At 46.9% G+C, this 27,260-nt stretch overlaps 1 protein-coding gene across 20 annotated transcripts in view; it reads right to left on the bottom strand.

Annotated features, from left to right (window-relative positions):
• Nucleotides 1-27,260, bottom strand: part of supt3h (SPT3 homolog, SAGA and STAGA complex component) — a 637,210-nt gene that overhangs the window by 135,726 nt on the left and 474,224 nt on the right. For all 20 annotated transcript variants that reach the window (XM_085997053.1, XM_085997051.1, XM_085997050.1 and 17 more), the window contains 2 exons: nucleotides 14,512-14,645; nucleotides 4,062-4,137 (listed from right to left, as the gene is read on the bottom strand). In XM_085997053.1, the coding sequence (XP_085853179.1) occupies nucleotides 4,062-4,137; nucleotides 14,512-14,645 (210 nt within the window). The remainder of the gene's footprint in view (nucleotides 1-4,061; nucleotides 4,138-14,511; nucleotides 14,646-27,260) is intronic.

The following is a 27,260-nucleotide window of genomic DNA, read 5'->3' on the forward strand; positions in this document are numbered from 1 at the left end:
ACTTAATCATTAACATTCAATTGGATCATCTTCACGACACTGTGGTTTAAGGTTCTGTTAATGTTCTTTTGATCTTCAAAGGAATTAAACATATAAAACACAAGAACTTTTCAATGTTCCATAGTTTCGGGGCAGTGATCAATAAGCATGAAAAAAGATCAAACTCTGTAGCAGTTGCATTTTATTAATAAATTTATCCTTTAAAGAGCTTGGAGAACAACTGACTTTTTAGTTGCACTAATAAATAACTGCTTGTGCTGTACAGTATCCATCTATATCTTCTGTAAATCATTTAATTGTAAATAAATTCAATCAGCATCTTTAGCGTTTATTAAGTGTTTCTAGTGTTCGATATTTTCCATTTTCTAGATTGATAGGAGACTTAGCATTGCTTGCCAGCCCTGGGCTACGAAATCCTAAACTTACATTCCGGGGGTTGGGGAGGGGGAATGTAATTTTAACACCAAACGACGGGTGGGAAGTAAAAAAAAATTAAATTTCAATCACGACCCCAACCCACCTACTTCTGGTTAAAACAGAGGTGGGTCAGGGGGCAGGTGACCAGTCTGCTCTCAGGAGTCGGGTTGGTCATTGAAATCTTTTAAGGAGGCTGAGTGACTCCACTTTAACAGGGTTTTAAAAAATTTATAAGTAACATTGGCCGGGTTACCCGGGGCTCGGGAATCCCAGCAGGTAAAAGGAGGCAGGAATGGCCGGTAAGTTAAGTCGAGATAGACTGGAGAATTTGGGGTTGTTCTCCTTGAAGCAGAGAAGGCTAAGAGGAGATTTGATAGGGGTGTTTAAAATCATGAAGGGTTTAGACAGAGGAAATAAAGAGAAACTGTTTCCAATGGCTGAAGGGTCGATAACAAGAGGACACAGATTTAAGGTGACTGGCAAAAGAACCAGAGGTGACATGAGGAAAAACTTGATTACACAACGAGTGGTTAGAATTTAGAATGCACTGCCTGATAAGGTGGTGGATACAGATTCAATAATAGCCTTCAAAAGGGAATTGGAGAAATACTTGAAGGATAAAAAATTGCCAGGATATGGGGAAAGAGCGGGGGACTAACTGGACTGCGCTTTGAAAGAGCCGGCACAGACTTGATGGGCCACCTTCTTGGTAGTATTATTATATGCCCCCCCCCAACTATATATCGGGGCCCAGGTTTTCAAGCAGCAATGCTCGCTTAAAGAGAATCTGACAGAGCTGTTGATAGAAATAAACAGTTCAGAAAAGGCCTGAACTGGAACAAGTTTGGCGCAGACTAGCGATTTGTGCCTTCACCAGGCCACCAATGGAAACTTTTTTAAATAAAAAGAAATTGCCACCTCAAGAGAGGTTTAATTATTTTTCGTAAATCACCAACTCTTGATATGTGTTCATTTTAAAATGTCTACTGACTGTCTTATTTACAAATCTGGGTAATCTCACATGCTTGTCGTGCAGCAGTCTAATTAAATCCAACATTGGTAACTGTGTCCGTTTCACTCAACTTAAACTGATCATCCGTGTGGCAGAAATAGAGTAAATGTCAGGAATTGGTGATAAATGGAGAATAAACTGCTAGTTTGGTGTTTAATGTAACTCATTTGCACCCGTTCCATAAACCACTCGTCTTTGGTGTGTCCTATATATATATTTTGCTGATCACGATCAGCACCCCACAATGAGATTTTCTGCTGAGAATGAATCCCAGACTATGACTGTGTCAGAGCAGCTGCACTTCAAAGGCAGGAAGGGATAAAGACATTTGGTGGAGTTTTAGTTCAAAACATAGTCACCAACCATTTCAGATCTGAGCAGAAAGCACTCAATTTTACAGCTCAATAACTAACTTAGAAATGTAATTTACTTCTCAGCATTTGCTAGAGAAATGATACAAGTGTAAAGGAGCAGCAGATTGTTTTGCACCAGAATGGCAGTGTTGTGGTTCAGTGTAATTTGTTATTTGAAATGCTATATCTAATGAACCAGATTTCAGATATTCAAAAATAATTATCCTCACAAGTCACTTTGAAAATGAGATTTTGAGAGATTTGTTGAAACCTTTGACTCTACAGAAAGAGGGGCTGTTTAAATGATGACGATATTCTGTTTTTGTCTTTGTTGGAATCATGTGCAACTTTGTCATGATTTAATTGCTTTCTTCATCGTTTGTGACCTTTAACCTGGGCTCTTAGTCATCTATTAACAACATCTCGAGGTAGTGAGCAAGCTTTGAAATTTACAACCTGTTATTGTACTAGTTCATAAACACTTCCAGTAACTAAGTTATAAATGTCGATAAGCATTAATTATGTGAACACAGTATTTAGCCTTGGAATGTGGAGCTGTGGCCAAATTGGCCTGAAATGAATGGACATCACGGCAGGAAGTTTTAAAAGCTAGATGCACTGCTAGTTAAGAAAAGATTCCTTTTGTACTGAAGTTATTTGTGATCAGTCATTGTGCACTAGTTGCCAATTGTCCAGAGTTTGTACAGTTTTACTGACTGCAAGATGTTAACTCTTTCACTCTTGATTTAATGTACAGGACCTACAATTATCTTCTATGAAATTATACTGTTCATTTCAAATTACCATTAAAGCCAATTTTACTAAATTAAATGCTGGTAGGGAGCCTCACCCACTGGGAGCACATAAAGGCAATTCGGGCACATATGTCCCACCATTAATGTTAATGGTCAGATAATGGTGGGGAGCGTGCATTCAAAATCTCAATTTAATTTGTAAAATACTCTACTGACAAATTAAGAACATAAGAAATAGGAGCAGGAGCAGGACATTCGGCCCCTCGAACCTGCTCCGCCATTTAATGAGATTATGGTTGATCCGATTTTGGCCTCAACTCCACTTTCCTGCCCGATCCCCATAACCCTTGACTCCCCTGTTGCTCAAAAATCTGTCTATCTCAGCCGTGAACATATTCAATGACTCAGCTTCCACAGCCCTCTGGGGTAAAGAATTCTAAAGGTTCACGACCCCCTGAGAGAAGAAATTCCCACATTCGGCCATTACCCCTGTGCTTGCTGATCTACATTGGCTCCCGGTTAAGCAACGCCTCGATTTCAAAATTCTCATCCTTGTTTTCAAATCCCTCCATGGCCTCGCCCCTCCCTATCTCTGTAATCGCCTTCAGCCCCACAACCCCCCTGAGATATCTGCGCTCCTCTAATTCTTTGCTCTTGAGCATCCCCGATTATAATCGCTCAACCATTGGTGGCCGTGCCTTCTGTTGCCTAGGCCCGAAGCTCTGGAATTCCCCCCCAAACCTCTCCACCTCGCTACCTCTCTTTCCTCCTTTAAGATGCTCCTTAAAACCTACCTCTTCGACCAAGCTTTTGGTCACCTGCCCTAACTTCTCCTTTATGTGGCTCAGTGTCAAATCTTTTGTCTTATAATACTCCTTTACAGCGCCTTGGGATGTTTTACTACATTAAAGGCGCTATATAAATACAAGTTGTTGTTGTTGCTGCAGAAAGTGGAGGTTGAGTACTGCAACTGCCCGCTGTACTTGTAATGCAGTGACCAGTATTCCATCCCATTACCCACTTTACTTATGTTGCAGTGACCAGTCTCCCACCACACTGCAATTGTGTAGAAGTGACTTGTCTCCCACCCAATTGTAACTGACTATAATCCCCTACTCCACCTCATTCAACCCTAGATTCCTGCTCAATTTTGCAATACAATCAACAACAACTTTCTCTGTATAGTGTCTTTAATGTAGAAAAAGGTGCTTCACAGAGATGTAATCAGAAATAAATGGATGCCAAGTCAAAGGAGGCGATATTAGGAAGGGTGACCAAAATCTTAAGAGGGAAGTGGAGTGGGTGGTGGAGAGGTGGAGGAGCTTAGATACGGAACCTGTCCTTTAACCTCCTCAATCACATCAATTTCACATCCAATATATGAGTATATACATGCACTTCATCTGACAAGGAGAAGAGAGGAGCAGCAGCATCATTTTACATACAATGTAAAAAATGGGAGTAGTAGTTTAATTGGAATTTAATAAATTCCATGTACGTTTACCAAGGTCTGACTGTACTCACCAAAGCTCAGCTGGCGGCTCTCGCAGTACTCTGCGTATTGGGATGAATCCATCATTCGAGTTTGGCGCTCAGCTCTCTGGGACACAAAAGCAATTAGCTGCATTATTTTGAAGCTGGATGCAAAATTATTGCAACAGCATAAAAGGGTTAAAGGATCTCAACAAATTTGTCTGAAAACAATCTTTAAACAAAGTTAAACACAGGGCTAAGATTCAAAGCTGCAATTCACATTTGGATGGAGTGAGTACATTGCTATAAGCCCCTAATAGCAAGATATCAAAAGGCTGATAGATATGTCTGGATAGAAAGGAGAGGGGTAAAGCGACATGCATAGAGCATGTTTCAACCATGCTATTTGATAGTTGAGCACAAAGAAATATTGGTGCCATTCAATATACATGGGTAGTGGTTTAAAACTGACAAAAATTTCAATGCATAGTAAAACTGCTTACAAGGGCTCACAAGGCTTGCTTGGATGATAGAAGTAGGGTATCTAATTGGTGAAAGTACACCTGTACATAACAAAGATTATGGCCCAACATTTTCTGTAATTGGTCAACGAATGGCACCCGCCGTTAGTTAAATTTGCCCTTGCCCATTTAATCTCCATGATAATTTGGGTGGCAAGTTGCTGGAAGTGCCAGGGCCAGCTGGGATCTGAGTGAACAGGGAAAGCAACTGTATATCTCCTTAACCAATCAGATTGAAAGATTGTCAAATTAACAACACAAGGACTGGAAAGGAAGTGTAAGTTAGAGTTGGTGAATTTAATTTCAAATCAGGTACAGAAAGAGAAATAAAGAGAGGGTAGGAAAGATTGGATTAACAGAGAGAGAGAGAGAGAGGAGACAGAAAGAAAAAGTAAAAATAAAAAATGTTAATTTAATTTTTTTTTAAATCTCCAACAACAATTAAAACTTGAAGGAATGAGACTCCACATTTGTTATCAGCAAGGTCCCACAAACAGCAATGAAATACATGACCAGATAATCTGTTTTTTTCAGTGATGTTGATTGAGTGATAAATATTGTTCAGGACAATGGGAGAACTCCCTGCTCCTCTTCGAAATAGTGCCATGGGGGCTTTTACCTCTACCGGAGAGGGCAGAGGGGGCCACAGTTTAATGTCTCATCTGAAAGACGACACCTCCCGACAGAGCAGCACTTCCTCAGCCCTGCACAGAAGTGTCAGGCTGGATTATGTGCTCAAGTCTCTGGAGTGGGTCTTGAACCCACAACATTCTCCTTTTCTCTATGACCAATGCTGCAGGAGATTAACCAGTGCTGTAAAAGTTTTGAGCATTTTAAATGAGTTGCTAAAAAAAACAATCTTTAAGAGAGATTTAATCCTGCAAAGCCTTTAAAATACTGAAATGTTCCAACATGCTTCACGGAGGATTAGACACCACGGGAGAGATGGAGGAGGTGACTGAAGGCATAGCTGAAGAAGCAGGTTTTGTGCGCACTTTTGAAGGTGGAGAGAGATGTAGCAAGAGAAATTTAGGAAGCGATTTTAAGATTACAGGTGAGTGATAGTCTATCACTGTATTATCAATGGTGGAGTAGAGGGGGGAGCAAAATGCATAGTAGATCAAGCTGCGAAATAAGGCTGGAGGATTTCATAAAGACAGGGTGCAGTGAGCCAAGGAGGGATTTGTAAACAAGGACGAGGATTTTTAAGTAAAATGCTGGAAGGGATGAGAGTTTCAGCAACGGTGATGGCGAGGTAAGGATTGACATGTGCAATGTTTTGGAAATAGGCGGTCTTAGTGATAGACTGAATATTAGGTCTGCAGCTCATTCAGGGTTAAACAGGACATTGAAGTTGCAGGGACAGAATCAGGATGTGAATTTCCTGGCAGGACCTGAACAGTATAGGTTTGGCCTTGCCAATATTGAGCTGGTTGACCAAAGGTGAGAGGATACAGTAGATATGTAGCAGTGGGACCTCTTTTGATGGGATTTCACTCTGCCACAAAATGCTCGCTACGTAAGTCTTGTTTCTTTCTTTCTTTGTTGTTCTTATTTGCTTAAAATACAAAGAACACGCTCCACTTACTCAACACATGATACTCCAACTGGAATTTTTTCTCCTAATTTATTTTATTTCCTTTTTCATGTTTTCAGATTTATTAGGCATTAAAACCATACTTCTACACTGGACTTTTGAAATCATTTTCCTAACCTATCAAAAGAAAATATGAATTTAATGCTCACTCCACTTTTGTTTGTCCACCTCAGTGGGAGGTTGTTCATAGTAGTGATTTTCTGCTGGCTGCAGACAGTTTGCATACATTGTCTGCAATTACTTATTCGCCACCACTACGGCTTCAAACTCTTTGGCCGAGATTTTCCTTACCTTGGCGGGCGATGTCAGTGGCAGGTAACGGTCCCGCTGCTGGCTCCAACTCGCTCTGGAAAATGAACTTATCTTAATGGGGCCTATTAAGCCTGCCCAGCGCATTTCCCGGCCCAATTAGGAGGAGCGGGTCTGGTGACGTCATTCTGTTGCGTCTTGAGCTGGTTTCCTTAAAGGGACCATGGCCACCTTACCTTTGACATTTGTGCTGTCAGTGTTCTACAGCACTGAAGTGCTGCAAACACTGACAAGCACTGCACGGAGGCAGAGGGCTGCACCCAGGTTCTCCCATAACTCCCTCCATATGCTTATGGAGGAAGTTAAAGTACGCAGGGAGGTCCCTCTTTCCTTTCCATGGGTGGAAGAGACCTCCCCAGGACACCACCGCAGCCTGGTTGCACATTGCACAGGAGGCCACAAGCAGGAATGTCGTCAGGAGGACCTGGGTGCAGTGGCGCAAACCTTTCAATGATCTAATTAGATCAAGAAAGGTTACTGCAAAGCCACACTCACCTTCATCCTCCTGTGCCTCTCATTATATCCCCATCACTCTGCCTTCCCTACCCTACTCCTGCACATCCTTATCACACCAACTTACCTTGCAACTCCACCCATCCCTCTCTCTCTAGCTACATTATCACATACCCTTCTCACTAGCCAACCCTCACACTCGCCCTCATCCTAGTGCAATCATACTAACAATACACAAGGGTAGGCACTTGGGTGTTTTATCCAATGTTCATGTAAAGTTTCTGTTAATGTGGTGCCAAACCTTGAAACCTTTATTTTCAACATTTTGCATTCTTGGACAGATTTGTGTGCACCTTTGGAAGTGGCTTAGTGAGTTGCAGTGAATGGTGAGACATAACGGTACCCCCCACAATGGTGGTGAGTGTGAAAGGAATGGCTTAGGCATTGTAGGGATGCTTTATGGTGTTGGTGTGGGGTGGTGCCAACCTGGCATATTATGTATCAGCCAGGGTGTACAGGGTCAAGTGAAGTAAAGCTGGCCATGGTGAGGCCATCCCTGGCCTCCAAGCAGCAATGTGCTCGGGTGCTGATGCCCTCTGTTCTGTGAAGCATCAGGTGATTGCAGAGAAGGTTGGTGTTGTTGTTGGTGCTGCTGGTGTGCCTGGTGCTGCTGGTGTTGGGGCTGATCGTGGTTGGATTCTGAGGACCAAGGTGAGACAGTATAAAGGGCACCCATGTTGATGGAATAGATGGCAGATGAAGTAGAGATGACAGAAGCATCGTCAATGGTGAGAGAGTTCTTCCAATGAGACGATACTGGATGGAAAGTGGAAAGCCTGCAGAATCTGTGCTGGAAATGGTCTGAGAAACAGCTTGTGGCTGAGGAAAGTGATGATCTGTCAGGTGGGAGCTTTTACTGTACATTTCAAGTAATCAGCTGGAGCAATGGCCACTGAACTCCCACCTCAGGTTGACAGACGTGGTCCCGGAGCAGTGTGGTTCCCATGGTCATGCAGTTAAAGTCAAAAGGCAAGTTAAAAAAGCCTGTTAAGTATCTGTCAACTAGATGGTAATGATTTTAATTGGGTTGCCTGCCGCTGCCGGTCGGGTCTGCTCAGCGTTGACAGACCCGATATTGGGAAAGGCGCGTTGCGGCGTGTTCCCAACCCGCTGTCAAAAAAAACATTTTCCCACCTGACCCGCCACCGATCCCGCTTGCTAACCCCCTGCCAAATCTCGGCCTTTGTGTCTGAATTTATTGCTGATGGCACAAGGACGGAAACAATTCCTGCCCATGAGCAGCCTTTGATTTTGTTAAAGTATTACAACATGCTTGAATTGATTCAAATGTATTTTAAAGCAAATCATAAAGTGCTTGGTTTGACTCTAAAGCTCAACTTCACCAATATTATAAGCCTCCCCCCCACCATGCATTTGGGAGGGAGAAGGTACATTTTACAAGGCACCACTCCTGGCATGAAGCCTCATTGAATAAGAACATAGACGGGGGAATCGGGGGAATGTTGCCTCAGCTAATTTTTGGTATTGACTAATTTTAATCAGCCTTAAACTGCGAATGCCATGCCGTCTGCTGCCAATTGACTGAGCCACGCTCCCGTCGAGTGATCCTCCACATCAGGAGTAAAGAATCACAAAATTTACATTAATATTGATTCATACAAAAACAAAATGCATGCAAATACATTCAAAGTACATTATAAGCTTGTGCACCAGATTGCTGCTGCAAATCTATGCAGTGTTTTAGTTTTGATTTAAAAAGTACATTTTCCATTTTTATTTCAAAGAATTATCTTCGGTACTGTGGCAAGGGCAGGAACCTGATTGGAGGGATTCAAACATGGAATTGCGGGAAAGATGGGCACGGATTTTGGAGGTGACAACACCTTCAAGGACTTTGGAGAGGAAAGGGAGGTTGGAGATGAGGTGGTAGTTTGCAAGGACAGAGGGATCAAGGGTTGTTTTTTTGAGGAGAAGGGTGATGACGGCAGATTTGAGGGAGAGGGGGACAGTACCTGAGGAGAGAGAACCATTAACAATATCAGCTAACATGGGAGCCAATAAAGGAAGTTGGGTGGTCAGCAGATTGGTGGGAATAGGGTCGAGGGAGCAGGAAGTGGGTCTCATGGACAAGATGAGTGCAGAGAGGTTATGAGGGGAGATTGGTGAGAAACTGGAGAAGATTGTGAGTTCAGGGCTAGGACAAGGAGGAACCTTAGAGGAAGTTTGGCCCAGTGGAGTAGGGGAAGGAAGGGAACTGCTAGAGGCAGCTGAATTGATGGTCTCAATCTTAGAGACAAAGAACTCCATGAGCTCCTCACACTTGTTATCGGAGGTGAGGGTGGAGGAGACCGGGAAGAGGGGTTTAAGAAGACAGTTAGCAGTAGAGAATAGGAGCCGGGGTTTATTTTTGCATTCCAGAATTATTCTGGAATAGTGGGCAATTTTGGCAGAGCAGAGCAGAGCCCGATAATGCTTTATGTGGTCCAGCTAGATCTGGGGGTGAGTGGCTAAACCAGTTGTCCACCATATCCGTTCGAGTCTGCGTCCCCTGGACTTAAGGGAGCGAAGATAATAGCCGCACCAGGGGGAACGGCCAGGGTGAGAGAGGGTAATTGTTTCAGTAGGGACTGGGGCATCAAAGATAGTGGTGAGGGTGTGGTTGAGCAGATCGGTAGCTGCAGAAATGTCATGGTGAATGAAGGGCCAGAGGCTGGACAGTTGGGATTTCATAAGTGCAGTTGTAAGAGAGTTGGGAGAGAGCTTTTTCCAGGGGCGGATACAAAAGGATGTAGGGTTGGGGGGCGTGGAAGGGGGATGTGGGTGGAGAGTGATACGAGGAAATGGTCAGAGATGGCCTTATCTGCAATTGGCACGATGGGAATAGCGAGGCCACGAGAGATGGCAAGGTCGAGGGGGTGGCCATGAATATGCGTTGGGGAGTTTACATGGAGGGAGAGATTAAGGGAAGATAGGAGGTTAATGAACTCAGAGGAGAGAGAGCATGATGAATTGAGATGGAGGTTGAAATCACCGAGGATGAGAAGTTGTGGGGAGGAGTTCACTATAATCATTGCCTTTGTATTGATGCATGGAATCGAAACACTGCAATCCATGATGGCATGTGTAGCAACTCCAGGGACATCTGTAGCAACTGCCTCCACCATGCCAGAGTCTCCAATGCTGGATGTGGCATCTACCCATAAATACTTAGATTGGAGATCAAAACTTTTATGGTAGCAATGTACAACAGACTTTCTCTTCTGCCTTGGACAGGCTTCAGAATTGCATGGAGAAAGTCATCGACAGTGCTGAATAATTCTCATTGCTGCCATTGGGTCTGCTGTCATATAGATCAGTAGTCATGATGAGACAGTGCATGGAATGGGCATGGATATGGTAATGCAGCCCAAATCAGTCACAGCCTTCATGCTGAAGCTTAGCCTAACATACGCCGTTCCTCAGAAAATGTTGTCTATATTTGCAGTTGAGAGGATGGTTGCACTTTGTGTCTCATCACAATGATCAAGACGACCTATGGGTTTCCTCCACTGCATCCTTCCTTTCCTCTCCCCTTGCCTCCAAGCCTCTGTACCCCTAGTCTTCTACCCATTCGAGCTGTGAATCCCCATCTCTCTGCAGCTCTTCTCTGCCATCTCCCCCTTATCCTCTCCCACCTCATCTTACCTAAAATTCCCTTCTGACTCAACTCCTGGTCATTCAATTGCTTCTTGGTCACATTTTAGCTGATTATCATTGGTTTGTAGGCACTTTGGCCTAGAAATTGAGTTTGCGCTGCGCCGGGGCTTAACGCCGGAAATTTAGCGCCGGTGCTAAGTCGCGCTGTGCGCGCCAAAAATTCAGTAGCGCCGCGCCCAAACGGCTGCCGGCGCTACTGAAGGCTGTTTGCGCCTGAAAACTGGCGCTACGCGCCGCATTGCGGCGCCCGATGCGGTGCGGCAGGCTCGGGAAGTGCAGGCCTCCTCCTTCAGTTAAGGAGGAGCTGCCTGCACCCGCCTGCTGGCCGGTTAAATCGCCACAAAAATGAGCCCGGCACCTCGGGGAAGTGCCGGGCTCGCAGCCGAGAAGCATCTGTTCCGCGGGGGGGGGGGTGGGGGAGTCCGGGGAGGGAGGTGCGGGCAGGCGGCCGGCGGGAAAGCGGCCGGCCGCCGCTCCACCGTTATGCGCCGGCGCAAAGTCGTGCAAGACTCTGTTGCCAGAGTCTTAGTTGCGGCTGCCACGGGCGAGGCGGCCGCAACTGAATTTCGGCGCTGGGGCCCGTCACCACGGCAACCGGGACGCTGCGCACACCGATGACGTCATCGGTGCCGGCGCAGCCCTACCGGTGTAACGCCGATGTTGGGCCCTAGTCAATTTCAAAACCGGCTGTAAGTCCAGCGCAATGCCCTCTAGCGCCGCAAAATGGGCGCTAAGCCCACTCAATTTCTAGGCCTTTATCTCTCTCCTGTGATTATCATGCCCCAGCTCAAAAAACCCATCCTCAAACATTCCTTGCCAATTACTGCCTCATCTCCAACCTCCCTTACCTCTCCAAGGTCTTTACACATGTTGTCATCCCTAGCTCCATGCTCAGCTCTCCTGTAATTACTTGTTTGAATCCCTCCAGTCTGGTTTCTGCTCTGCTCACAGCATTGAAACAGCCAAAGATATGAGTGACCTCCTGTGACCGTGATCCTCTTGCTTCTCCTAGCACCTTTCCACATAGTTGACTACGCCATGCTCCTCCAACACTCTCTCCTTCATCCAGCTTTGTGGGGCTGCCCAGCACACTTCCATTCCTACCTGTTCGAAAGCAGCCAGTGACCCTCCAGCAATACATCTCATCCCTTCCCCACACCGTCATCTCTCGAGTGTCCAAGAATCAATCCTTGACTCCCTCATCTACTGCTCCTTAGTGACATCACTTGAGGTAGGGGGTCAGCTATCACATGTAAGTAGATAACACCCAGCTCTGCTTCTCCATCATCTCTTCTGATTCCCTTTATTCCATCAGATTCCTTCTCTGACATATAGCCTTGGAGCATGCTCAAACTTGGGAAGACTGAAGCCATTGGGGGAAAAATTGAGTCACACCCCCTTTGGGGTGCTAACTTCACCTTTTAGCGCCCTGGAAAAATTAGTGCCCCCGCGGCCAAAATTGAGTGGTAGCGCCCCAAGAGGGAAGCGGGGCGCTACTGGAAGTGCCCTGCCTCCCTCTTGGGGCGCTGCGAGGGAATATCGCGGCGCTATGTGCAGCAGCGCCGTATTGCAGGCCTTCCTCCCCTTCTTAAAGGGGAGGGGCCTTGCGCAGCTCAAGCCAGCTGGGCCACCGGGGATCGGAGTGCCGGCAAAAGTGTCCGGCACTCAAGGGAAGTGCTGGGCTCATGGAGCGCAGCCGGCACTCCACGGGGGGGGGGTAAGGAGGCCGGGGACAGCAGCGGAGGCAGGTGCTGGCAGGCGGCCAGCAACAAAAATGGCCGCCCGGCACCTTGCCTTTAAATAGCACTGCCCCGGCCGCAGGTAGGCCCCTCTGACCCCGTCGGACATAGCTTCTGGCGGTAAGTCAGGGGGCGCTACCGAAGATCGTGAGCGGGGTGCTGCGCACGGCGATGACGTCATTGCCGGCGGCGCAGCACCGCGGGACACTAACAATTACTGCCGCCGCTAACCCTTCAGCGGGAGGCGTTGGCGGCGACGCGCCCGGGCGCCAGTTGCTCGGCACCCCGATAGAGCCCTCTTGGGGCGCTAACGGGAGGCGCAAAGCAACCAAATTTTTCCCCCAGTGTCTTTAGTTCCAACTGGAAATTCAGCTCCCTTGTCACCAATTCCTTCCCCTGCCACAGCAACTGTCTCAGTTCTATCCAACCCATGGAGTATAAGCATCTCTTTAAAATAATATATTTCCATTTTTCCTTTGCATTTATCTATATTGAACTTCATTTGCCATTGAGCAGCCCAAATATAAACCCTGTAGAGCTCTCTTTATAAGATCTTGATTGCCTCTTCTGAGTCAACAGCTTGGTATCACCTACAAATGTAACTAACTGGCAGTGAGTCTGTGATTCCAGGTTACTTACATATACCAGGAATAGGAGGAACACCAGCATAAGAAAGGAATAAGATTTCTATGAAAAGTTGTGTCTGGGTTGAGCAGCAAAACTGTGACTGTTTCATTTTTAGAATTTGAGAACAAATTACCTGAATTCAACAGCAGCCCACCTACTCCCACCTTCAAGGGGTACAACTGCCACAACAAACACTTCTACAAGCAGGCTGAGTTTCTGAGGTCAATAATAGCTCTGAAGTTACACTAGAAACAACAACTTTTATTTACATAGTTCCTTTAACATAATAAGCTTCTCATGGCACTTCAGAAAGGTGCTGAGCAGTCATAAGAAGAATTAGGGACTAAATGCATGGTTGAGGAAGTAGATTTTGAGGAGTATTTGGAAGGTAGAGAGAAAAATAACAAGGTAGAGAAGTTTAGATATAGTTTATTACAGAATGGATCACAGAACTATAAAGAAAGGAATGCATCAAACAACATTTCTGTGCATAAAACATCGAGGGCCCAAACTGTTGAAGGCTTTACCACCATACACCATAGTCAGTTGGGGGGTAGAAGATGCAAAGAAGCACGAGAAGGGCAGAAGGTGTACGCTGCCATGTAGGGCTGAAGGAGGTTGCAGAGGTAGGCTGGAAGAGGCCAAGGATAGACTTATGGAATTGCTGCAAATTAGAATGAGATAAATACACCCAGCCATGCTGGTCACCGACCTGCCACTGACCCCTGCAGGTCTCCTGACCCTGACTCCCACTGCTCTCTCATCGTGACACAAACCCCTGCATAAATGTGACAGGATAATCGTGTACGAGGATAATGGGGATTTGGATAATCGAAGTTGTACTGTCTGATATGATGCACAGTATTATGGGTATAAACTATACCCCACCATGATTTACAAACCCAAAGCACTCAGGATCCAAGCAGACTACAGAGGAGCTTTTGATTGCAGCTACCTGAACAAACTAACTTTATTGCAGTAATAGCTCCCAATATTCCCAGAGCACATTTCTTCAGGCCTGAACCTAGGTGAAGGGCATAGCCACTGAAAGAAAAACAAATCCTCAATTATCCGCAACTTCCACAGCCACAATCAACACATTTTAAAATAATGATCAATAGCTAAGCCAGGAAACTCCTACTTTCAAGGACGTTCATACACAAAAAACACACTTGGATGTTTATTTTCCCAACTTCCTGGGGTCAAGCAGCAGTTTGACCCAAAGATGTCAGGGAAGCAATTTCTTCTGTGAACATGGCTTTAACTTCAGAAAGTTTTTATTAAGGTGCAGACCAACTGGAAAACTCACAGTAAAATATTATTACATGTTTTGATGAAAAAAATGCAGTGCGAAAGCAAGATGCCAGGGAAAACACATGCTTTGTCCAATTCGCAATGTAATCGTTTTACTCTGATAAAATGTCAGGAAAACAGATGTTGGTAAAACCTCAAATTTCACAACATCAGAATTTATCAATGTGAACAGACCAATTCTGGCACACTGAATCCCTGTGGTCAGCAAAAACTGCTCCACCCACCTCCAGCCGCTCCTGTTTGACTTCATCAGCATCATCCTCCTCAAGCAAGCCCAGCAGCTCCCCTGTTTGGTCAATGGAACTGAGGAATTCTTGGTAGAGTTTCTGGCGCTTGTTTACACTGCTGCTGGATTTGTCTATGTGTGGGCGAAAAAAGGGAAGGAAGAAAAGTTACTAATGTAAATTCCTGCACATCTGTAGCACAGATGAGCCTGGGACTTATTTTCACCTGCTACACAGGCTTCAGTAAAGCAAGAATATATTTTTAATGAGTTCCCACCCATCTTTTAAAACAAAGATCAGTAATGAGAGACTATGGCACAGCAATATTTTCAATTGCCACAGGGAGAAGAAAGAATTTAAAGCAATAGCACCACTTTTGTCTTACTTATATCTTTCAACAACAGTTGAAATTATTTTGGTTATGTTTTATGCTCAAGATGATGGATGGAAGGCCTGGGGAAAGGAACAATTTTTAACACTTTTCCCACACAGTCCCGGTATCAGGCGCTCCCAGGTCAGGCTACACACAGAGCAAAGCTACCATTCATTTGTAGGCATAATATTTTAGAAAGAAATCTATTAAAGTTAAGGGAAGTGTTTTTTTTTTAGCTATTGAAAGAAAATATTGTCATAGAAATACAATGGTGCTGTGCACATTTTTCAGGTGCAAAACGAGTGCCAAGTAGCCAATATAGTGGGCAGCATGAGTGTGCAAAGTCCACTGCCCACTATATTGGTAAAAGCAGAAAAAGAGGCATCCTGGTCCCATGCCTGAAATAGGCATTAGTCCCTTTGCATATGCAAATAAGTGGCCAAACGCCCATTAGAGGCCCTCGTCGCAATATTGGTCTGCCCTGAACGCAACTGGTACCGGGCCAATTGCATTCAGCAAAACATGGTCTACGTGTGATTTAACCAGCGCTCCTTAAAGGGACCGCTGGAGGCCACCACTAAAAAGGTAAGTTTGTTTACAAATTACTTTCCAAAATTTGGAGCCAAGATGACTAGGAGCTCCTCCAGGCTCCACTGCAGTGCCAAAATCCGTTGCTGGCTCCCATTCGGATCCCTCACAATCATTTCCCGCTCCCTCCCGATCACCTCCCCCCCCAACCTGATTGCCTCCCTCCGCACCCCTACGATCATTTCCCTCCCTCTCCCGATCGCAATGAGTGGAGGATGCAGAAAATTGGGGCCTCTAGTAGAAAGAGGAGGCAATGACTCTGGGTGGGGTGAGGAAATGACAATGTATTTGCAATTGGGCAGAGAAAGAGATCTAGGAGTCAAAATTATCCGAGACCAGGAGCTCAGTACATAATTTTAAAAGGGCTACATTCAATTAAATGAGGGGAAAACTAAAGCTTGCAGAGACAGCTCAGAAATTTTAGAATTAGTTGGACAAAATATGTAAGTGAGCAAACTAGAGATTGTTCAACAACACTTCAGTAGAAGTCAAATGGAACACCTTTAAAGGTATAATGCTGAGCATGCATGATAAATATATTCCAAAAACCAACATGCTCAGCCAAAACAAATTAAAAGTGAGATAAAGTCAGCATGTACAAATCTTGCTGGGAACAAGGAGAAGGGGTCCACTGGGATGAATACAAGAAATTGCCAAAGCTTGTTAAAAAGATGATGAGAGTCAAAGAAAGACTTGGAAAAAAGCTCAACAGCTGAGGCAAAACATAACAGTAAAAAAATGATTTCACTACTGTGGTAAACCACTGTTTGTATTCCACTGTGTACATGCCTGGACATGCCTCGGCTGACTCCTCCCACAAGTCCTAGTATAAAGGTGACTGCTCCCCAGCCCTTTGTATTTCTGGACCGGTCGACCACTCGAGGCAGACCTTCATTCTTTTGTTAATAAAAGCCTTTAGTTACTCTCTTAACTCTCAGTCTTTTATGAGTAATTGATAGCGCATCAATTTTATTAACAACATTTTTATAATGGAGAAGATCCTCACACCAGCATGCCTGGACTTAGATCATCGGGAGGCGGACTCATCCACCAAGTTTACTCACTGGCTTAAGTGTTTCGAAAAATTCCTGACCGTCTCCGCAGCAATCAAATCGGACGAGGACAAACTGGATGTCCTGACCTCCAAAGTGAACCACCGAGTGTACTCGGTCATCCAAGACGCGACCTCGTACGCGGACGCTATCAAGCTCCTCAAGGACCAGTACACGCGCCCAGTGAACGAAGTGTACGCCAGGCACCTTCTGGGGAGTCGTAAACAACAACCTGGGGAATCGACCGTGGAATACCTTCAGGCACTGTCTGTGCTTGGCCGGGCCTGTGGTTGTAAGGATGTAAAGGCCGCCGTGTACACAGAGGAACTTATCCGGGACGCTTTTGTAGCGGGCCACAGATCCAATTACACCCGACAGCGACTGTTGGAGCAGAGTGACCTCGACCTCAACAAGGCCTCTGAACTCGCACTATCATTGGATGCAGCCTACCGGGGCATGGATGCCTACTCCTCTGCACCGTGGACGCCGCGGGGAATGACAGCCTGGGACATGGTAGGACCGCCTCATAGCGCCGTGCCACCCCAGCAACGGCCCAACTACCGCAGCAGTGTCCCAAGGCCAGACAGCAGTGCCCCAAGGCCAGAAATGCTACTTCTGTGGCCAGGCAAAACACCCCAGAGCACGCTGCCCGGCGAAAAACGCGATCTGCTCGGGCTGCGGGAAGAAGGGACACTACGCTAACGTCTGCAGGGCCAAAGCCACCCCGAACCCCAGCAGCGCCGCGTGTGGGCCATGCGGGCCGCCATCTTGGGCCTCCCCGGCCATGTGCGAACCACCGGTACAGCAGCCATTTTGGACACCTCCAGCCACATGGGGATCATGGACGCCGCCATCTTGGACGACAGCCGGAACGCAGCAGGCCCCCAACACCGCCTCATCTGATACCCGCAGCGACACACCGACCCCTACGCTGGCATCCGTTACACTGGACCAAGCGAGACCGCACCAGCTGGCCAGTTCCACAATGGACATTAAGGTAAATGGCCACGATACAATCTGCCTTTTTGACTCTGGGAGCACGGAGAGCTTCATCCACCCCGACACGGTGCGGCGTTGCTCTCTCCCAGTCCTGCCTGCGCACCAGCGGATTTCTATGGCCTCCGAGTCCCAGTCGGCGGACATCGGCGGCTACTGCGTAGTGACACTCGTAGTAGACGGGACCGTGTACGATCATTTTAAACTTCTGGTCCTGCCCGACCTCTGCGCTGCCGTCCTGCTGGGGTTAGATTTTCAGTGCCACCTTAAAAGTGTTACGATGGCGTACGGTGGACCCCTACCCCCACTCACAGTCCGCAGCCAGCAGCTCCCAAATTGCCCGCCGCGCACCAGGTGCAACCTCTCCACACTCAGAGTCACCCCCCCCCCCACTGTTTGCTAACCTCACCCCCGACTGTAAGCCCATCGCCACAAAGAGCAGGCGATACAGTGCCGGGGACAGGGTTTTCATTAAAACCGAAGTGGAGCGGCTCCTGAAGGAAGGGATTATTGAGGGCAGCACCAGCCCCTGGCGAGCCCAGGTTGTGGTCGTTAAGACCGGCGAGAAGCAGCGCCTGGTCATCGACTACAGCCAGACAATAAATCGCTACACCCTGCTGGACGCCTACCCATTCCCCCGCATAGCTGATATGGTCAACCAGATCGCGCAGTACCGCGTCTTCTCGACCATTGACCTGAAATCAGCGTACCACCAGCTCCCTATCCGCCCTGAGGACTGCCAGTATACTGCCTTTGAGGCAAACGGCCGCCTCTACCACTTCCTTAGGGTTCCCTTTGGCGTCACCAACGGGGTCTCCGTCTTCCAAAGGGAGATGGACCGGATGGTAGGTCAAAATGCGTTGCAGGCCACCTTCCCATATCTGGACAATGTGACCATCTGCGGCCGTGACTTGCAGGACCATGACGCAAACCTCGAAAAATTCCTCCGCACCGCCCAACTCCTGAACCTGACATATAACAAGGAGAAGTGCATATTCCGCACAAACCGCCTCGCCATCCTTGGCTGTGTTGTGGAACACGGAGTCATCGGCCCCGACCCCGACCGGATGCGTCCCTTTATGGAACTCCCACTGCCCCACTGCCTCAAGGCCCTGAAGAGGTGCCTAGGGTTTTTCTCCTATTATGCCCAGTGGGTCCCCTACTATGCGGACAAGGCCCATCCGCTGATCAAGTCCACCTCTTTTCCCTTGACGGCAGAGGCCCGCTTAGCCTTCCACCGTATCAAGGAAGACATTGCCAAAGCCACCATGCACGCAGTGGACGAATCCATCCCCTTCCAGGTGGAAAGCGACGCGTCCGACTTTGCCCTGGCCGCTACCCTCAATCAGGCGGGGAGACCCGTGGCCTTCTTTTCACGAACCCTCCAAGGCCCGGAGACCAGACACTCCGCTGTTGAGAAGGAGGCCCAGGCGATTGTGGAGGCTGTGCGTCATTGGAGGCACTACCTGGCCGGAAAACGATTTACCCTGCTCACTGACCAACGTTCAGTTGCTTTCATGTTTAACAACAAGCAGAGGGGCAAAATCAAAAATGACAAGATCTTGAGGTGGAGAATCGAACTTTCCACCTACAATTACGAGATCTTGTACCGGCCCGGGAAGCTCAATGAACCCCCGGATGCGCTATCGCGTGGCACCTGCGCCAGCGCGCAGATCGATAGACTGCGGGCCCTCCACAATGACCTCTGCCACCCGGGGGTCACCAGGTTCTTCCACTTCATCAAGGCCCGCAACCTGCCTTACTCTATTGAGGAGGTCAGGACCATGACCAGGAACTGCCAAGTCTGCGCTGAGTGCAAACCGCACTTTTATAGACCAGACAGGGCCCACCTGATAAAAGCCACTCGCCCCTTCGAGCGCCTGAGCGTTGATTTTAAAGGGCCTCTCCCCTCCTCCGACCGCAATGTGTACTTCCTCAATATTATTGATGAGTACTCCCGTTTCCCGTTCGCCATCCCCTGCCCGGACATGACCAGTGCCACGGTCATTAAATGTCTGAACGACCTCTTCACCCTGTTCGGTTTCCCCAGGTATATCCATAGCGACCGGGGCTCATCGTTTATGAGCGGCGAACTCCGTCAGTACCTGCTAACTAGGGGTATTGCCACAAGCAGGACCACCAGTTACAACCCCCGGGGGAACGGACAGGTGGAAAGAGAAAATGCGACAGTTTGGAAGGCCGCCCTGCTAGCCTTAAAGTCTAGGGGCCTTCCAACCTCCCGCTGGCAGGATGTGCTCCCCGATGCACTCCACTCTATTCGGTCACTGCTCTGCACTGCCAGTAACGCCACCCCTCATGAGAAAATGTTTGTCTTCCCAAGGAAGTCCACATCGGGGACATCGCTACCGCCATGGCTGACGTCCCCAGAGCCGGTCCTACTGAGAAGGCACGTGAGGACCCATAAAACGGACCCCCTGGTCGAGAGGGTCGACCTCCTCCACGCCAACCCCCAGTATGCTTACATTGCATACCCGGACGGGCGGGAGGACACCGTCTCCATAAGAGACCTTGCACCCTCGGGGGCCGCAGTAACCCACTACTCACTACCACCCCCCCCCACGATCCGATATCCAGCCCCAGCAGACGGCAGGCCTGGGCCCCGCGACCCGCTCGACATCTACGAGGACGACACGCCTGTGCCACAGCCCACGCAGGACTCGACGCCGGAAGCTCCACTACCCCTGCCGTCGCCACGCCGATCACAGCGCCAGACAAGACCTCCGGAGAGACTCCAATCCACTAACTTTTAATACACTTCACCCCGCCGGACTCAATTTTAAACAAGGGGTGAATGTGGTGAACCACTGTTTGTATTCCACTGTGTACATGCCTGGACATGCCTCGGCTGACTCCTCCCACAAGTCCTAGTATTAATGTGACTGCTCCCCAGCCCTTTGTATTTCTGGACCGGTCGACCACTCGAGGCAGACCTTCATTCTTTTGTTAATAAAAGCCTTTAGTTACTCTCTTAACTCTCAGTCTTTTATGAGTAATTGATAGCGCATCAACTACCACAATAGTAAGGGGGCAGTCAGAGAAGAGGTAAAACCCATAAACGATGAAAGTGGGCTTGAAACTGAAGATAAGCACAAAATAGTAAATATTCTGAATTACTACTTCCAAGTGTTCACAAGAGAAGGCATGAGCAACATGCCCTCTCCAAATAAAGATTTTCCAAGTATAACCAGTGACTTCACTATAAATGAGGTGGAAGTCTTAACTTGGCTCAAAACAAATAAATCCACAGGAGTAGATGGTATTTAGCCTCGAGTGCTGAAAAGGACTAGGGAAGAGGTTTTTAGGTGTAACTGGGATTTTAACAGCGTATTAACTGCTAAACAAATATTAAGGGCGTGGAAAACTAATTTTAATTTTGTGCAGTGTGAAATGTTTCTATTTTAATAAAAATATATTTTTTAAGAAACTTAAAAAAAAGTTTCAATTTTTAAAAAGTTTTCCCATCTTTATTTCAAGTTTGTCTTTTCCCCATGTTCGAGCCCCAATCTTTCTTTTGCTCTCTCTAACATTTTTTAAAAGTTAGGGGGAGAAATTCAGTATCGCCCCATTTGGGGCGCAATTATCAGCCGGGCGCGAAGATTAGCGCCTGCCGTTAATTATTGCCTCCGACTGCAAATTTGGTTTCTAGCGCCCTTGGAAGTGATTGGAGCGCTAAATCAGGCGCTACACACCTCTCTTAAGGCGCTAACGCTGAGGAGTGAGGCGTTAACTCAGAGCGCTGGTGAAGGTCATGTGATGTCAGTCAGCAATGGAACACAGACACACTGGCGCCGGCCAGTTCTTAAAGGGGTCGATCTTGCTCTTCATCCACACCCTGCTCATTGCAGCCTTGAATCTCAGCCTGGACAGACCTGTACATCACTTCTGCTGGAAAGAACAATGGACAGGCCCAGGGAAAGAGCTCAGAGTGCAGCCACCGTAGTCTCTTCTAAATCGATGCAAGGAAGGTCAAATCAAAATGAACCTGCAAAGTGCTGCTTAGTACCCAAAACTCCTTCACACAGCGTTGAATCTCTCCAGAAGTCTCTCTTTCTCTCTCAGAATGCGTGGTGCAAAAATGTCACCGACAAAAAAAGGCAGGAAGCAGCTGCCTTTAATAGGGGCTGGGGTTATGATCTGAAATTGTTGAACTCTATGTTGAGTCCAGAAGGCTGTAAAGTGCCTAATTGAAAGATGAGGTGCTGTTCCTCGAGCTTACGCTGAGCTTCCGTGGAACAATGCAAGAGGCCGAGGACGGTGAGGTCTGAGTGGGAGTGGAGTGGATTGGATTAAAGTGACAGGCGACCGGAAGCTCGGGGTCCACCTTACGGACTGAACGGAGGTGTTCCGCAAAGCGGTCACCCAATCTGCATTTGGTCTCCCCAATGTAGAGACCATCATATTGTGAGCAGTGAATACAGTATACTAAATTGCAAGAAGTACAATTTCAGATCATAACCCCGGCCCCTATCATATATATATTTTTTATCCACTTTTGTTCTGTTCTTCTCTCCCACATGGCAGCTGTCTTCCATTCTGCCAACGCAATTTACACTTCATCTAGAGTCATCCTTTGTTTCTTAACCTGTCCCATTACCATCTCCTTTTGCCTTGAATATCTCTTAATGTCTCTCAATCTCTCCTGCCTTTTATCCGATCATGGGCCTTCCCATTTGTTCTTTCATCCCCTCCCCCCTTTCCCAGCCACTACACTTGCTTAAAAATGTGTTCCATTTCCTGCTTTTTTCCAGTTCTGATGAAAGGTCATCGACCTGAAACCTTAACTCTGTTTCTCTCTTCACAGATACTGCCTGACCTGCTGAGTTTCTCCAGCATTTTCTGTTTTTATTTCTGAAAATAACTATATGGATAGGAAGTGAAGCCATTGCTGGAGAAGTGCTGGGTGAACTTGAACACATAGGAATAAGATTCATACAATGGCAGTCCCACATAGCTGGACAACAGAGGAGAGATTCTGGGTGAGCATGGCATGGTCAATAGTATCAAATGCAGCAGAGAAGTAGAGCACCATTAAATTCAAGTCTTCCAGTTTATGACTGCAAACATACTACAACAATGTAAATATATAATTATTCGTAATGAGAAAGTGAGTATTAATGTAAACTAAACAATTGAGCCTAGAAATTCTGGCAGCATACTGGTGCCACCAGAGGTCTACTGGGCAGAGCTTCTTCCTGCCCGTCTGGCCTCACCATGACCCCCTCTCAAATCCTCAGGATGGAGCCATTTCCATATTAGGTGTGGGTGCCAGTACTCTCTCTACTGCAGGGATCACCCCACGGATCTGAGGGCTGTTGGCATGGCTCCTTGCTACTCTTTCTGTGGGGTCCACAAGCCAGTACAACTGACAAAATAACCATAGGAACAGGAGTAGGCCATTCAGCCCCTTGAGCCTGTTCCACCATTCCATTAGATCATGGCTGATCTGTTTCTTAATTCCATGTATCGACCTTGGCTTCGTAACCCTTCATACCCTTATCTAACAAAAATCTATCAATCTCAGTTTTGAAATTTTCAACTGACCTACCCGAAACAGATTTTTGGGCACAAGAGTTCAGGACTCCTCCACCAGAGGAAATAGTTTCTCTCTATCTACCCTAGCAACTCCTTTAATCATCTTAAACACCCCAATTGGATCACCCCTTAATCTTCTATAGTCAAAGGAACACAAGCCTACTCTATGCAACCATTCCTCATACTTTTACACTTTTAGCCCCGGGATCATTCTAATGACCAATATATCTTTCCTGAGGTGCGGTGCCCAGAACTGAACGCAGTACTCTAACTGGGGTCCCACCAGAGCTTTATATAACTGTGACGTAACTTCCACCCCTTTGTATTCCAACCCCCCTGAGATAAAGAATAATTAAAGATAATGAAGTGCTAAAAAATGCTGTCCTAATGCTTCCTCGATGCCTCTGGGACCGACTGCTCTTTGAATATGGCCCTGTTCATCAAATATGCCTGCTGCCAGCAGTTATACTTTCTGCAGGCTATATGGGTGGCTTAAGTGGTGAGATTTCCAGGGGAGCTCAGAATCCCGTAACCACCCCCCCCCACCCCAAAACTGATATCAGGATGTGGGGGTGGGGAGAGAGGCGGAAAACGCACTCACCCCCTCCATCGGAAGCACCTCATACAGCAAGGAAGTGGCAAGAAACATGTTCTGCCCCAATTTCCTTCCCCATCACTTCAAGTCTGCCCCGTTGGTCATCAGAATTTCTGGGCTTCTGTGTTTAGCTCATTTCCAGCTAAGATTGTAGTGTATGTGTCTTTAAGAGCCCCTGTGTACTGTAATGCCGGTAATGGCCACTCGGGCTATATAAGCCTGTATATTGGGTTGTATCAGTTAGTTCCCCTCCAGACTTTGTTCAGTAAACACCTGTGAAACCAACTCCTGTCTTCAGTGTCTCTATTAACACACGGACACAACAGTGGCGACGAATTGGAAACGGACTTACCTGCAATTCGGCAGCACCTCAAGGACATCGATTCCTCTGGCGTCCAAAGTCGAAGAAAAGCAAGGAAAAGCTGTGGTTTCACCAGCTAGCCGAGCTGGTGACAGGTACTGCAATAATCCTTCCTGGGCGTCGGGTTGGGGCTCCAGCGGCTTGCTCTGCAGCTAGGCCAAGCAGCTAAGGCGGAGGCAAGCAGTAACAGACGGGGAGGGAGCACTCGGGAGACGGCCGGCGCTGTAAGCAGGTCGGCGTTCAGACCTAGCAGAGAGAGTCCGGCGGGAACGAGACTCCACCTGTAAATAAATAAATAAAAAGGGAAACCCGCGGAAAACAGCGTTGTCATCGGCAGCAGCAGCGGGGAAGCGCGGGAAGCGCCATATCTTTTCTGCAGAAAAGAAAGAAAAGCGCGGGAAGCGCCATTTTTTTTCCAGGATGCCTAAGTCTGGCAATATTGATGCTTTTGATAATGATATAGAGGATTGGACCACATATGTGGAAAGAGTGGAGGTATATTGCACCGCAAATGGAATAGAAAATGAAAAAAAAGCGTCAGTACTTCTAAATCTAATGGGCGCAAAGACATACGGGCTGTTACGAAACTTAATCACTCCAGCCAAACCAAAGGACAAGAATTTTAAAGAAATTGTTGATATCCTACAGGAGCACTTAAACCCAACACCGCTGCTGATAGCGGAACGATTCAAATTCTTCAAGAGGAATCAACACAAGAATGAAAGTAACGCTGATTACCTCACCGAATTAAGAAAGCTATCAAAGCACTGCCAATTCGGGGCAGGACTAGCAGATTATCTTCGAGACAAATTCGTCTGCGGTCTCCTAAGTGAAGGAACACAGAAAAGGCTGCTTTCGGAGAAAGATTTAACACTGGACAAGGCTTTCAGTATGGCTGTATCACACGAAGCAGCCGCAAGAGGAGCGGCAGAGATACAACAAAAGACACAGGGCTTCGGCACCCATGAAATGACACAGGGTTTCGAGAGATGTTATCGCTGCGGCAGATCCACCCATGACCAGAGGGACTGCTGGTTCAAGGACAAAGCATGCAGGCAATGCGGAAAGATTGGACACATTGCACGGGTATGCCGATCTGGACAAAAAAAATCAATAAAGAAAAGTACAGAAAGGTACAAATGATTACGGACAGTAGCTCCGAAGACCAGAAGAGCGATAGCGACTCCGAAAACAAGAGACTGAGCAGTCTCAAATTACATAATGTAATTGCCAAAGAAGATTACCAGACCATTTGGGTTACCCTCACGATAGCAGGGTCCCCAGATAAAATGGAGCTAGATACAGGATCAGCTCTGACCGTCATAAATCGACGGGATTACGAGCGGCTATTTCCGCATATACCTTTAAAAGACACATCCATTATCTTAAAAACATATACAGGGCAGAAAGTATACCCCAAAGGAAAAATAAGGGTGCCTGTTGTATACAACGGCAAGGAAATACAAAAGTTGTATTTATACGTTCTACAAGATGGTGGTCCACCGCTGTTGGGACGTGAATGGATCAGGAAAATACGTTTAGACTGGCACTCCATTCAGGCACTGATGGTGACCAGTAAGGAAAAAAACGATGATGACGTCATACCTGAACGATTAAAAGACATCTTGGCCAACGCCAAAGAAGTGTTTCAAGAGAAACTGGGAACCTTGAAAGGCATCACCGCCTCAATAAAAGTGGAAGATGCGGCAATTCCCAAGTTTTTTAAGGCAAGACCGGTGCCATACGCAATTCGTCCAGCAGTCGAGGCAGAGCTGGAGAATTTGGAAAAGGCAGGCGTATTATCCAAAATAGATTGGAGCGAGTGGGCAACACCCATCGTCCCAGTCATGAAGAAAATGTTGAATAATGATAAATCTGAAGAACAGAGAAAAATTCGCATCTGTGGAGACTTCAAGGTGACTTCACAGTACAGTATCCTCTTCCGAGGATAGAAGATATTTTCGTCTCACTATCCGGAGGGAAACGTTTCACCAAAATTGACTTGGCACAAGCATATCTACAGATGGAGGTTGAAGAGGCCTCTAAAAAGTATCTCACGATAAATACACACAAGGGCCTGTACCAGTACAATCGACTGGTTTTCGGAGTAGCATCCGCTCCAGCTATCTGGCAAAGAGCTATGGAGCAAGTCCTCCAAGGGATTCCGGGGACTCAATGCCACCTAGACGACATCCTTATAACAGGAGAAAACGACAACGAGCACCTTACCAATTTGGAGCAGGTGCTCACTAGGCTGAGAGAACGGGGCCTACGAGCAAATCGCCCCAAGTGCGAATTTTTCCAGAATCAAATATCATATTGTGGCCACATAATTAATAAGGAAGGGTTGCATAAGTCAACTGAAAAAATTGAAGCGGTCATAAAAGCCCCAGCACCTGAAAATGTTTCACAATTAAGGTCGTTCCTGGGATTAATAAATTACTATCATAAATTTTTACCGAACTTATCAACTCTTCTACACCCTCTTAATGAACTGCTACAAACAGGAGTAATTTGGAAATGGAGCGAAGACTGTAAACGTGCCTTCCATAAATGCAAGGACTTAATCGCGTCCAAAGAAGTTTTGGCTCATTACAACCCATCACTGCCAATCAGACTGGCGTGCGATGCATCCCCTTACGGCGTAGGAGCAGTATTATCGCATAAATTCCCTGATGGCTTGGAACGGCCGATAGCTTTTGCGTCATGCTCATTGAACTCAGCTGAGTGTAACTATGCCCAAATCGACAGGGAAGCACTCAGCCTGGTATGGGGAGTGAAGAAATTCAACCATTACCTACACGGACAAAAATTTACCTTGTTGACTGACCATCAACCCCTCTTCTCCATATTCAACCCTAAAAAGGGTGTTCACATTATGACAGCGCAAAGGCTACAGAGGTGGTCCCTTTTTCTAGGGGCACACCAATATAACATAGAATACAAAGGATCAAAACAGCATGGGAATGCTGACGGTTTATCACGCCTACCGTTGCCAACGGTAGAAGAAGCACCTACCGTAGACCCAGTGGAGATTTTCCACTCTACCATAGTCGAATGTCTACCAGTAACAAATTCTGCCATTGAAAGGGAAACTAGAAATCACCCGACTCTCTCACGAGTCTACGATTTAACAGTGAAGGGATGGCCAGCGCATGGCGAACCACTGTTGCCAGCATTCTCGCAAAGAAGAGAACAGCTGTCAGTGTGCCGAGGAACCTTGATGTGTGG

This window comes from Somniosus microcephalus, chromosome 9 (genome assembly GCF_052327205.1).
Source record: "Somniosus microcephalus isolate GS21.2 chromosome 9, FLI_Smic_1.0, whole genome shotgun sequence".
Lineage (NCBI taxonomy): Eukaryota > Metazoa > Chordata > Chondrichthyes > Squaliformes > Somniosidae > Somniosus > Somniosus microcephalus.